Raw genomic sequence first — 12,728 nt, 5'->3', positions numbered from 1 at the left:
GAATTTGGTACAAGGATCATATATTGCACAAAAACCTCATAGATCTGTGCAAAAAGGCTTCTTTGGAGTTGTTCTGAGGGCCCAGTGGCTGTTGGACTTCAATGCTGTTCTCCCATTACATTTAGGATGTTAAAATAATTAAAGTAATGAGTTCTACCTGGATCATAGATGCTCCAAGACAGCTCACATGCATGAGTTCATTGCACCTTAAGAACAAAGCAGACAAGTTCCTTTGGAGATTTAAATGAAACTTGCAGAATATTCACTTTTTTTTTCCTCCGTGCTACTCTAGATATATGCATTAAGTGGGAACTTGAAAGGCAATGGAGTGATTGAAAGAGACTGAGAGTTTGGTCTTTATGCTCCACACAATGTTATGTGGCGTTGCTTCTGTGCACTAAGCACCCTGTCCTCCTACGTATTTATGAATTTCTTTAAAATATGCCTGGTGATGCTTAAGATTATAGCATTTTCAGCTGAAACGTGAGGCAGTTATTCTCGCATACAAAATGTTGCCTTCTACATATCCTCTTTACCAAGTGGGGGCTATCACCTAAACATGTGAATCCTACTTCTTGCTAGCCTTGCCTCTCTGGTGCTCGGGATGTGAGTCCATTGTAACTTTATGTGTTTAACCTGTAGCTACTGGTAGGTAAGCTGAGAGCCTGCATGGCCTGAAGACTCCTGGGCAATTTTCTGTTAAGCAAGTACAGTTCTAAGTGATAGGATGTAAATGTAATGGATCCTTCTTTTAATCTCAGCCCTGTAACTGTGATATGCTTGGGGTTTTTCATTTACTGATAAGAAAGATAAGCTGCTGTGGAAGGCTAGACATAACAGCTCAGCTGCACTGCTTAGCTGTCTACAGGAAGGTATTCTGATGTGGGAGTATGTAGAATGGTAATGTTGCATTAAAACAGCTGTGCAACCTTCTGCCTCAGAAAGCAGCTCATCTCTTAGAAGCTTTAACTGGGAAATAACATTTCGTTAGCAATAAGAAATTAAATTAACAGTGATTCAAAATACTTATCTTTAAAAGCAAACATTTCTTGTACCAAGAAATACAGTTTAATCTTAAAAGTTCTAATTTTTTATTAAGTTTTACTTGTTTGGGAAATCACTCTCCTTCTGATTAATTTCTGTCATCCATTTCTTTAATTCTTTCTGGCCTTCCTTATTTCTGTTTCACAGAAACCATGTTCCTTTTAACTTTTGCTGAGTGTTCTACGAGTGAAACTTTGCAGCTCCCCTGTTTTTTTTGAGAAACAAAATAGATAATGAGAGAATGTCACAGAAGCTGGGAAATAAAAAAAAGCAAAAAAGGGGACTACTGAGAAAAGGATTCAACTCTCTTCTTTCAGAAAGGTCAGGAAAGTTTGGTTTGAAAAGTTAACTTGATATGCCCTGATCTTTTTTATTGTTATTATTGCATAGCCCATACTTGACTGCTTAAATTGTGAAACGTGCTGTTACTATGCAAAAGTAATATTATGTGTACGAGGTAATCAGAATTCAGGACTTCTAATGCTGTCTTATAACAAATGCCAAGTGGTTTTAGTAATACTCTGTAATCATACCTTAGTTCTAAGGCTCTGTAGCTCCTGTCACAGTAAGTTACATCATGAAAGCATCTGTGTTGGTGTGAACCAGCACTTTATAATTAATTTACCAGTGTTCAGTCAGTTGGCTTGCTACTTAATTGGTTGAATATTTCTAGCCATATGAAGTTCTTATTCTCATAAGTACAGTGTGTATTTGATAACGTACTGTTCTTTTGCAGTGGAAGTCAGGATCTCACTATGCAAATCAGCCATGTTTACTTTTTCCACTTTTCTAATGATAGCATGAAACCCACTCCTGCTACTCTTTTTCAAAATCATTCTTAAAACTAAAGCTAGGCTGTTAATGACTCTTGTCTACCATTAAATGATCTTATGTTTTACAAATTGTTTATCAGAAGATGAACTTAATTGTTTTACAATCATATTACTTGGGCACCAACTCACAAGGGAGTATAAGTAATTTCTCTGTGATTCAGGGGGTACCTTTGAAGATCAGGTTAACTTGTTTAGTAAAAGAAGTGTAAATTTAGAAACTTCATGTTAGGCAGTCCTTTCAAAAACAACTTTGTCTTTGGAGATCGGTAAGTGGATTGTAGGCCTAGCAAAGTAGTTATTGGACCAAATTTAGTTTGCTGAAGAATTGCCTGACAGTTCTTCAGTGAAGGGAAGAAAAGACAGTAAAGAAAGGATGTAAGAAATCAAGGAAATTGGGATGTGTGGAAGAAGTTTATTTGGGCTGAAGTGAAGTCATGCTAACAAACACTAAAGAAACCCAGACTTCTTGAGGCTCAATGAAGTAACCATGATAAATTATGTAAGTCTATCCTGGGCAATACAGGCTCCCTAGTAAGGAGAGCAGCCCCATCAGACTGCTTTTGTGGAGGAAAATAGTTGGTGCTGAGGACCTGATATCCCCAGTCTGTGTGTTTCTGAGTTTCCTTCAGCCTGGTTCCTTTCTGGCCCTCCAGACTGAGTGCCTCTTAGTTGTTGGAGCACACTGGGTGCACTCCTAGCTTTCTGGTGTAGTTTCATCCAAAAAGAATTCAGGTTGTGTATTCCCAGCCAACTTTGCTGTGTAAACAAAAGCTGTACTAGTGAAGATTATCTTCAAAGTACCCTCATGACCTGAACTGAGGACTAGTGTAGGCATGCCTGTACAGACTTAAAAGGGAAACAATCCCAAAGTTTTAAAACCATGGAGTTGAAATCATGTAAAAGACTAGCAGAACTTGGCAAGAGGTCTCTGTATGACAAGGTTCCCCAGGAATAATTCCAGTGAAATATATAGTAAAAATACCAGTTTGTAGGACAGCCCAGTCAGAACTGGGAAAGTTTGTTCCACTAATAAAGGATATAGCCATTAGACAGGGATTAAGTGGTAACACTTCCAATTTAGAGGAAATGGCATAATGTGAGTTGTGAAAAATAGGCAGTCATGAGTAAAAAGAGTTATTATGGGCTGGCAGGCATCTCGTTGCTGTTCCTGGCATCATCTGTATTTATGATCACAGAGGTTTAAAGGTGTTACTAGGGAAAAACTTTGCACTTTTGGGGGTTGGTTTGTTTGGGTTTTACTTAAAAATCTCACTTTGCAAGTAAATCTCTGTGTGTTTTAATCTTATCCACCAACATTTATTAGCATAAACTGAACAGGAAAAATAGTGTCTAAAAATTGATGTAACAAGTAACAAATGGATTCAATGAACCAGAAGGTGTATGTTGTTTTCCATTATAACACTATTCCAAGAATTTTTCATCATTTATTAGAAGCAACTGGGTCACAATTTAACATCTTTGTCTGTGACATGTGATTTTGTTGGCCAGTAGTTACATTCTTGCTGGGTAGAATGTTTCTGCTGGGAAAGGTGATGCTTTTCTCTTGTAATACCTTGCCCACACCCCACCCCCCCCCCACCGCCCCCGGTCTCTCTTGTTAGGGAATCTTTTACATTCTTAAGGTAGTTTTCAAAGAGAAAGTGTTACTCTGTTTTGAGGTGCCTATAACCCATGAATAATTGTCTGGTTTTTAAGTCCTCTGCTGAGGTTTAAATTAAGAGCAAGTTAATACTCTAAGAAATTTTTGGCAGCAGTTTCAAAGCAGGCTGAATTGATCTATAAACTAATCCAATTTAGTGGTTAGAAAGTATTGCTGTGTATTGCAATTAAGGTTTGAGCCTTGCTGTTTCTTTAATTGGTACCATTATAAAATAAGAACAATAAATTTTGTCTTAGAAAACAATTGCAGAATAGCCATTTCAGTGCTGACTTATCAATATTAGCATATGTATAGACCTCTCATGTTGTAGCATTACAGTTTCTGGAAATTAAGACACATATCCAAAATCAACTAGTTTAGGTTGCAGAAATACTTTTGAGTACCAAATTTCTTTTTTACCCATTTTGTAAAGTACTACTTAGTTCTCTATCTACTCTCATATGTCATGCAATGGTTCAGAAAAGGATTAAAAACCCTTTTGTGGGTAATAAGTGTCATGCTTTCCCTGATGTGTGTTCTGTCATCATGTCAGGTAATACATTTTAATAAGTCCTTGATTTATGCAGGATACAAAATATCTACGTGCTTTCCTCAAGGCTGCAGCAATGCCTAAATTGTTAAATGAATGATAGATGATCTGATGTTGGCATCATACTAAATAGGAGCACTTCAATCAGTTCCTACTATAAAGAAAAGTTTACAGCTTTATTAAGGGAATTGATTTAATGAAGAGATAATGCGAACCTTTCTTTTCAGCAGCAGTTAAGCATACCCTGAACAAAATTTGGAAAAACTGCTGTACGACTAATATTTATGAGCTACAGTAAGTGCATCCTATAAAATGCTATGTCCCATTGTAGGGAAACCCCTTTAGTCTTATTACTCATGTTTTAGTGGACTAAAGCTGTGCATTACACACAGAAAATATTTCTAAAGAGCAACACCAGATAAAAAGACTTTTTTTTCAGGCTTATATCCCCATTAGACACACATTTCCTTATGATGGTGTTTACTTCGGTGAAAAAGCTTTTCTTCTCTGACTTCAATGACGATGAATGCTTGAGTGAGGAAACATGGATTATTCAGAATTTTTGTTCTTGGGTATTAAGAAAAATCTTCTTTCCCCTACTAAAGATTCTGTTGTGTTGTGCTTAAAAAAAAAAAAAAAAAAGTGGGGGGAGTCAGTTATGCTGTTCCTTATCCAGCTAACTAGGCACAGTCTGATTAATGGTCACTTGCATTCTTACAAACTTGGGCTTTAATATTTCTTTCTTACTCTTTTTCTGTATTCTGTATGTACCATTTACTGTTATGTGAAACTGGTATGCCAAGAATTAGACTCGGGTTTTTTTGTTTGTTCTGTAATAAGATTGAAATATTTTCTGCCTGTTTGGAATAACTTACGGATATAATTTGTGTACATAAGAAAAGGTCTTTTCTTTGTTTTCTTGTTTTTTTCTTTTTTAATTTATTTCTGTAAGCTTAAATGAAGTGGAGAGGAAAATAAGTTGTTCCATGAAACCAGATGGGATTCTGCAACATTTGCAGCCAAAAGCTTTTATGATCCTGTTTGGCTCAAATCCGTAAGAATTCTGCTTGTTAGAGTCTGGTGTACTAACATTTTTACATGCAGAATATTTTGCAGTGTATTTCTCTGGACACTAAAGATGATTCTTCTTGTTGGACTATACTACAAATACATGTGCTTGCTATGAATGTGGTAAGGGTTTACTTCTTTATATATGTATATTCTAATTTTCAAACATTTTGAATAATGTTTTATAAAGGGCTCAGATCATTGGGTTAAAAAGTATTCCATGTTGTGAAATCCAGCAGGATAGACAAAGGAGTGGAATTGGTGTGTCTCTGACAGTGTTTTGCAGTCAGTGGTTCTAGGAAGCCTTGGGGTCCAGGGACTAGTTTTAAGAAATCTTTTAAAGGTAACCAAAAAAGGCAAGTCTGCTGTCCATAGGCTTCACTTTACTGTCCATAGGCTTGCACCACAATTTGAAGCTGCTTAGTAATCTGCAAATTGAAAAAGGTACTTTTACATATATGCATGGAAATAGGGTAGGCCTTTAGAATATTAGTAATTTGATATTTGAAAGCATGTAGATTTGTACAGAAAGGTGTATATTCATTCAATCTGATATTCAAAAGACATTCTAGATGGAAAAGCATTAAATTAATTACAACATACAAGTTGCTGGTTATGTCTTGCATGGATTTCCTTTATTTGCATGTAAGATCTCTTTTTAAAAGCTCTTGCATTCTTCTGGATACTAAATTATTTGTGCTGCTTTTTGCCATGCATACAATATATGTTAGAAGTTGGATGAAATTAGCTTACTGAAGCACTTTGTTTAACCATCATTTTTCTAATAAAGGTGGTGGTGAATAGACAAATTGGCTTAGCAAGGAAGCATAACTCAGAATAGAATGGTTTTACAGAGACCTAATTATATGAAATGCAGATTTTCTTGATCTGCAGTTAGGGTAGGGTGTTTTGCAATGATTAGCATTGGTAAGAGCATAAGTGAGTTTCATCTTTGTATTCACACGAGTGTAATTGATATGAGGTGCTATCAAAAATGTCTTGAAACCCTTCCAGACAAGCTGTGCTAGTCAGTTGAAAGTTATCAATTCTGTTGGAATTAACAGAAAAGGACTTCAGCCCTCATCTAGAGTAGTTAGGTGCATACACATCACCATAGTATGAGGCTTCTGAATGTGTTTTTCCTCCGTGCCCAGGTGCAGCAAAAGTCTATTTTAAAAAGGATTCTGTAGGTGTGTTGGTAATTTTTTATTTTGTTCTTTACAATTAGTTTTCCATTTTAGCACTTCTGGCACTAGGTAAATATAAATATCAGAAATTATAGTGTGGAAAACAAATAGAAGAGGCCTTCTGAAAAGTTGATTTAAAGATTTTAATTACTACACTGAACTTCGACCATAGGTGGCACAGTGTATAAACTTTATCCAAAATAATGAAGAACACAGTTACCGCTCCCAGTAACTGCAGTTAACACCATGAGTCATTTCCAGCTGTCCTCCAGACATGAAGGCATTTGAACAACAGCAGCTGACCGTGTGGTGCTCTTTTAAACCATTTTCAGTAAATCAAATGGAGGAACTGTGTGTTCACAGTTAAAAGGATGAGGAATGCTGGAAGCTGCGCAGTGCATGCTTTACAGCAGAAGGTCATAGCTAGATAGAAAATATATCCTAGAAATCCTTGCTAACATGCTTCATCTGTGTAATAACATATCCAAGACCCAAATCTTCAATTCTGTTGTTCGCCTTCATTTTAGAATAAGCATAGACTAGGGGGACGTTAAAGTCATCAGTATTTGTTTCAACATCTGGACAACTAACATTGTGAAAAATGGCTAGGAAATATTACGTGTGATGACTCGATTTTGTGCATTTATTAATTGATGGTCTCATGCCACCTGTTAGAAACTTGCCATTACATATTATATACCGGAAAGGAAAAAGATAGGTATGGGACCATCTGTTATTAAAATACTATTGCTATTTGTGCCACATCTACCTGTAAATGTTCTGTAAGAGCCTGGAAAATGGCATTGCCTACTAAGAAGAAAAAGTAGCTAAAACATACAAAATATTTTTATAGATAAATGCTTTAGACATGTATGAAACACAAAACTGAACTATGCTTTTGTTTAGCAGGGTTGTACCTCAGAATATAAGACCATTTCTTGTAGCGGTCCAACAATGCAAACAGTTTGAGAATGTTTTTTGTCATTTAATAGTTGTGCTAAAATGTGCTTTCCCTTTATGAAACAGGGAAAATGTTTCATTTGGTGGTTTTAAGACTGCATTTCTCCCCCAGTTATGACTTTAATGTATCAGAAAAGTTCTAAAACAGGGTGTGAGAGGAGGGCTTTTCATATACCAGTATGATGGCATCCAAATAAAACAAAAGATTTGACACAAGATTTTAAAGACCCATAAAAAGGAGAAATTCATAAAGCACAATTAAAATTTCACCATCTGCTCACTCTGAAGCAGCAAGGAGAAGGAGGAGATTTCCCTTGTGCACAACCATTATAATCTGAATTGCAGTAGAAAATTAGTGGATATGGAATAGGCAAAACAGTCCCCTCTCTTATTCAAGATACTGATTCAAGTGAAACTCTGGGCAGGATGTACCACGAAAAAAAATATAGTGAGAGCCTCAGCTTGACATTTTCCTCTTCTGTGCCATTGTAGCCCTCTGCAACTGTGTTTTAATGGTTTCTCACTGCCTTTGGTGATGCGTATTACCTTGTATGGGCCACATGTGAGTATTCTAATTTGAGGTGGAAAGGAACCCATTTCCCCCATCTGTTTTGCCTTGCATGTGTTGGTGCTGCTGTTAATGCTGACAGCTGTGTTAATATGCGAGGCCACCTGCTACGTGGTAGATACTGCATCTTTGGGTAAAAGCCTAACTTTTCTCCCTTCATGGAAGGTGTAGGTGGCTAAAATTGGGTTCCTGTTGGCAACTCTGCTGGCAGTTCCCATTTTATTATTTTAAATGTGTTAAAATTATTTAGTCAAGTCATGTGGTACTCAATTACTCCAGGTCACGTTTTATGTTAATATAGTTTTACTACTTTGATTAGAATTTACTTACATGCCTCCAGTAGAGCTGTCATATGGTATGTTTCTGCGTTTTCTGCTTGTAGATGCAGTGAAAAAAGGGGAAACAGATTTGAGCACAAAATGTTACTGTTTGGGATTAGCATTTCTGATTAGGTTGGCTCTTAGTTCGTGGACAAGCACAGCCCTTCATGCTGTACTGTGGTGCCCCTCCAGGCGCCTCGCTGGTAGAGTGTGGACAGATTCTGGATGCAGCTAAGTGTTTTGACTGCCTGTGTCTCTGTGTGCAAACCATTCACCAGGCTATACTTAACTACATCCTGAGGTGGTTATGAGGATTAATTAATGCTTAAATCCTTTGAAGATACCAGATGCTTTATGAATGCTAATTATTATATTCAGGTTTGCTACAGTTTAGGGATTAGACCTTACTTAAGCAATAGGTAGGGAAGCTGTGAGATGTACGTGGCAAAGAATAATTAAAAGTAATAAACAGTCACCAAGAGCCTAAGCCTCCCTGCAGCCTGTTTGTGCAGTCCCATTAAATTTCCACTCTTCTAATTTGGTTTTGGAGCCTTAATTACTTTTATTTTGAATGTCAGAGGGAGTGTCTCCTCTATAATGTTCCATAGGGGCTGCTGTTACATTTTGTAGTTTTAACTCTGATTGCCATTTCCCTGAGAACAGGCAACTATGCACAGGTAGTCTCAAAATGTGGTTTCTTTTTTCTCTATGTTTCCTATTTTTGTGCTAGGTTTGGGGCATCTGTGTCACTGAGAGAATTGTCTTTTCCTTGTCTGGACACTGCAAACTAGGCAGGACCTTGTTGTGTAGTCAGTGCTGGTCCCCTGAATAAGGTTTGTGACTGGTAATTATGCCATGAGAAAGCTACTTTTTGTAACCTGTGAAACAACCAGCTAGTCCCAACTCAGACTGACCAGTAAAGATTTAACTACGTGTCCAATATCTACCTATCCACTTGTGTCTGTGTTTTTAAAATCCACATCAAAGCTGTATGAGACCTGGACAATAAGAAGGGGAGCTGTCTGTGCATTTCTTAAAGATTTTGGTCAGAGCTGATGTAGTGGAAAGTAGACAGAAAAGTAGCCAGTAGTTTATTTCCAGGCTATTTTATAGCTGCTGCTCAGCAGGTGGGCCTAGAGTATCAGCTTCACACTCACCCCTAGTTGCAGCCACGGCAGGCAGATACTAAGGTACAGCAGTAAGGAATAGGGGCAAAGAGGCCTTTGGCTATAGGTGGGGTCGATCAAGGTGGATGAATGGAAAAACATCTTAACAGAAAAGAGGTGAACACTGGTGCACAGGTTGCCCAGAGAGACTGTGGAGTCTCTATCCTTGGAGATACTCAAAAGCTGTCTGGACATGGTCCTGGGCAACCTGCTCTAGGTAGCCCTACTCAGGCAGGGGCCTTGGACCCAGTGACCTCCAAGGTCCCTTACAGCCTCAGCCACTCCATGATTCTGTGAGATGGCACCATGCAAAAAGGAGCTGATAAAAAGGTGTGAGGTGTAGGCAGTCACAAAGAACAGTGATGTTCATTAAGATGAGAGAGGAAAGTGTGGTTCTGAACTTAAATTCCTAACATCAAGGTTAGTCTATTTTACCATTAATTCACACTCAGTGAATCATCAGTTTTGTGCATCACCTCTATCTATTAAAAAAAAAAAAAAGGATAATATTCATCACTGGGTTGTTGAAATGGCAAGGTCATCTCTGTTGGTAGAAACAGTTTGATGTTAACTCAAGGGAGGCCACAGTCCTCAAAGGGAGAAAAATTAGTGTTTCAGTATTAAAAAAAAATCCCAACCAACAAACAATAGAACTCCATTCTAGAAAGAGATCTTTTCAAAAGGCAGGAGAACCCCCATCCTTTAAGTCACTCATTTCATCATCAAGAATGGCATGAACTTATCCCAGAGTGACGGAGGGAGGTGAAACAGCTGTGCTCCTGCTGCTGCGCACCTTTATTTGATGCACGTTTTGCGATGCTGGCACCAGCGGCGTGTGCATTGTGTGGCACCCAGGCGGTGCCCGGCCCAGGACAGCGTGAAGCCAGGTACTGACTTTGCATTGACAAACACGGGTGGCATCTCAAAGTTGGCATAAGTTAAAACCAGTAGGCTGGCGTTGGTGTTTGCAGTCAGTCAGGAGCATAAATTCTCAAGGCTGTCTGTCCTTTTTCTTACAGAGTTCATTTTCACTCCTGATCTTTTCTCTTTGTTCACACTAAGTACGCCACGTTAACTTACGAAAACAACACAAAGCCCACCCAAACGCCCCTCCTCGGGAGGAGGAGGAGGCGGCAGGCTGCGTTGTGGTGCCGCTTCCCTCTCCGCTGCCATCGCTTTCCTCCCGCGACCCCGTGCGCTCTCCGGGGCAGAGCCCGCCTCCCCCCGCGTCCGCAGGCGGCGGAGCCCGTCCTTGGTCCGCCCGCCCAAAGCAAGAGCGCTGCCGGGGCACCGATAGCGGTGAAACACCACCTTCTGCCCCAGCCTTCCCCGCCACCGCGGAGGAGCCGCCCTCCCTCTTCCCCCGGGCGCAGCTCTCGCCCTTCCCGCCCACCCCGGCCCGAGCGGCGGCCGCCCCGCCGGCGAGAAGGGGCGGGCGGAGGCGGAGCGGTGGCTCCGCCCCGAGGGCGGGCGGTGGCCGCCCCCGCAGGCGGAGGGGGGAGGAGTTTGCCGCTGCCACCTCCCGCAGCCGCAGGGACTCGGTGCTGGGCGGCTGCTGGCGGCATCTCCCGTCCTATCCTGTCAGCGTCCCGGCGGCGGCGATGTCTGGCGGGGGCAGCCGGCGGCGGGCCGGCTCCTCCTGGCACAGCACGTTCTCCCGCTTCTTCGCCAGGAGCCCACCCGGCGATGGGGGAGCGGCGCCGGGGCGGCCGGCGGGCGCGAACAGGTACGTGGCGGACGGGACCAGAGCGAAGCGGCGCGGTCGGGCGCCTGCCCGCTGCCGCCCTTCTGCCCCGTCCCACCTGCCCCCGGACGGCAGTGAGCCGCTGGGGCGGGAGATGCGGGACCGCGCCGGCCGCCCCGGTACATATTGCGACACCAGCGGGTGAGGGAGAGAGAAGAAACGGGTGTGCTCGCTGCGGGGGTGCCCGCCCGGACGTCCCGGGGCCGCAAGGCGCCTCGGCCGGTCACGGGGCAGGCGTGGGCCTGGCGGGGCGGGCTCTGGCTCCTGTGGGGGCAGCCCCCGCGGTGGGAGGGCGGCGGCGTGTCCCGCGGAGTTTGAAACCGTGTGTGTGTGGGGGGTGGTGTTAGCCTGTCTGCCGACGTTGTCTGAGCCCGTGTTTTTGGTTGCGGTGTTGTTAATTTGACGTAGTTGCGGTACGGTGCGAGGCGGGTCCCCTGCGGGCTTGGCGTTCGGGCGGTGGGGCTTCAGGGGTTTTGTTGGGAGTGGGCCTGGCCGTCGGGTGAGCGCCGCCGCCCCGCGAACCCGCCTTCCCGGGCCCTGCCGAGTTCAGCCGAACTCGGTCCGGTGGTGGAGCCCTGGGTGGGACACGCGTGTGCCGCAAACGGACGGCTCTGGGGCTGCCGCTTTGTCCTGGTGGTGCGGGTGTCGGCGGTGGGGCTGTGTCCTGTCCCCCGCGTCCGTCCGTGTCGTCCCGTTCCGCCCCCCCCGCTTCTTCCTCAGGTTGCATCCCCTTCCTTGGAAAGCGGGGCAGAGCGCAGAGGTCTGTGACGGGTTTGCGTTTGTTTGGGGGTTTCTTCTTCTCGGTTTTCACGCTTAAGAGTTTTCTTTTGGACTGGTGTAAATCAGATGTTAATGAAATATAAATATTACTGATGCGTTTAAGTCTCAATGCAAAATTTGTGGTTTATGGAAATCTGGTTATTAATAATTATTTTTTAGTGTACAGAAACTTTACAAGATAAAAAGATTTGGAAAATTTCTGTATATTTGTTCCTCTTTTTTTTTTTTTTTTTTTTCCCTGGTCTCTGATTCTTATGTGTATGTAGTATAGCAGCACAGATAGAGTTTCCTTCTGTTTCTCATGCAGCCTTATTATTGGCCCTAGTTAATAAGGATATTTTTGTGGTGAAAAGGTGCCAGCTGGCTCGGCCTCATTTCCTCAGGTGGAGTGTTTATTTTTTGCCTTTAACGTGTTGGTTTTAATCTTTGAGTCATTCTTGATACTGCAAAGGTTTGTGTTTAAATCGGCAGACAAGTAAGTGCAGTTTAATCAGATAGATTAATCAGATAGGTATCACGGTAGTTCTTTTAGTGAAAAAGTCTAGGATCTTGCTCTGCATATTCTCAGCAATCAAGAAAAGCAGCAGAGCGTGTTGCTGTCTTACACCAACCACCTTAAATGGTCTCATAAATGCACTATGAAGTTTTTTAACTTTGGGGGTTTTGTTTTCCTGTAAGCGTTTGATGCACCAATATATCACCAAAGGTCCGCCAGCCTTTCACGAGCATGAAACGTTGCTTTTTATTTCCTGGGGAAAAAAAAAAACCAACCAACAGGAATAAGGCTGCTGAATCAAGGGCATCTTTACAGTTGCAGGGGTAATGTGGCTGTTGCATCTGGCAGGGGG

The 12,728-nt window shown here is 42.0% G+C and overlaps 1 protein-coding gene across 1 annotated transcript in view; it reads left to right on the top strand.

The window, feature by feature from the left end:
• The first annotated feature begins 10,957 nt into the window (after positions 1-10,957).
• Positions 10,958-12,728, top strand: part of CRYBG3 (crystallin beta-gamma domain containing 3) — a 95,995-nt gene continuing 94,224 nt past the window's right edge. The window contains exon 1 of the mRNA XM_086463286.1: positions 10,958-11,082. Within this exon, the coding sequence (XP_086319412.1) occupies positions 10,958-11,082 (125 nt within the window). The remainder of the gene's footprint in view (positions 11,083-12,728) is intronic.

This window comes from Leptosomus discolor, chromosome 1, assembly GCF_034619465.1.
Source record: "Leptosomus discolor isolate bLepDis1 chromosome 1, bLepDis1.hap2, whole genome shotgun sequence".
Classification (NCBI taxonomy): Eukaryota; Metazoa; Chordata; class Aves; order Leptosomiformes; family Leptosomidae; genus Leptosomus; species Leptosomus discolor.
Note: the sequence above shows the minus strand (reverse complement) of the source record. Positions and strands in the feature narration are given on the sequence as shown.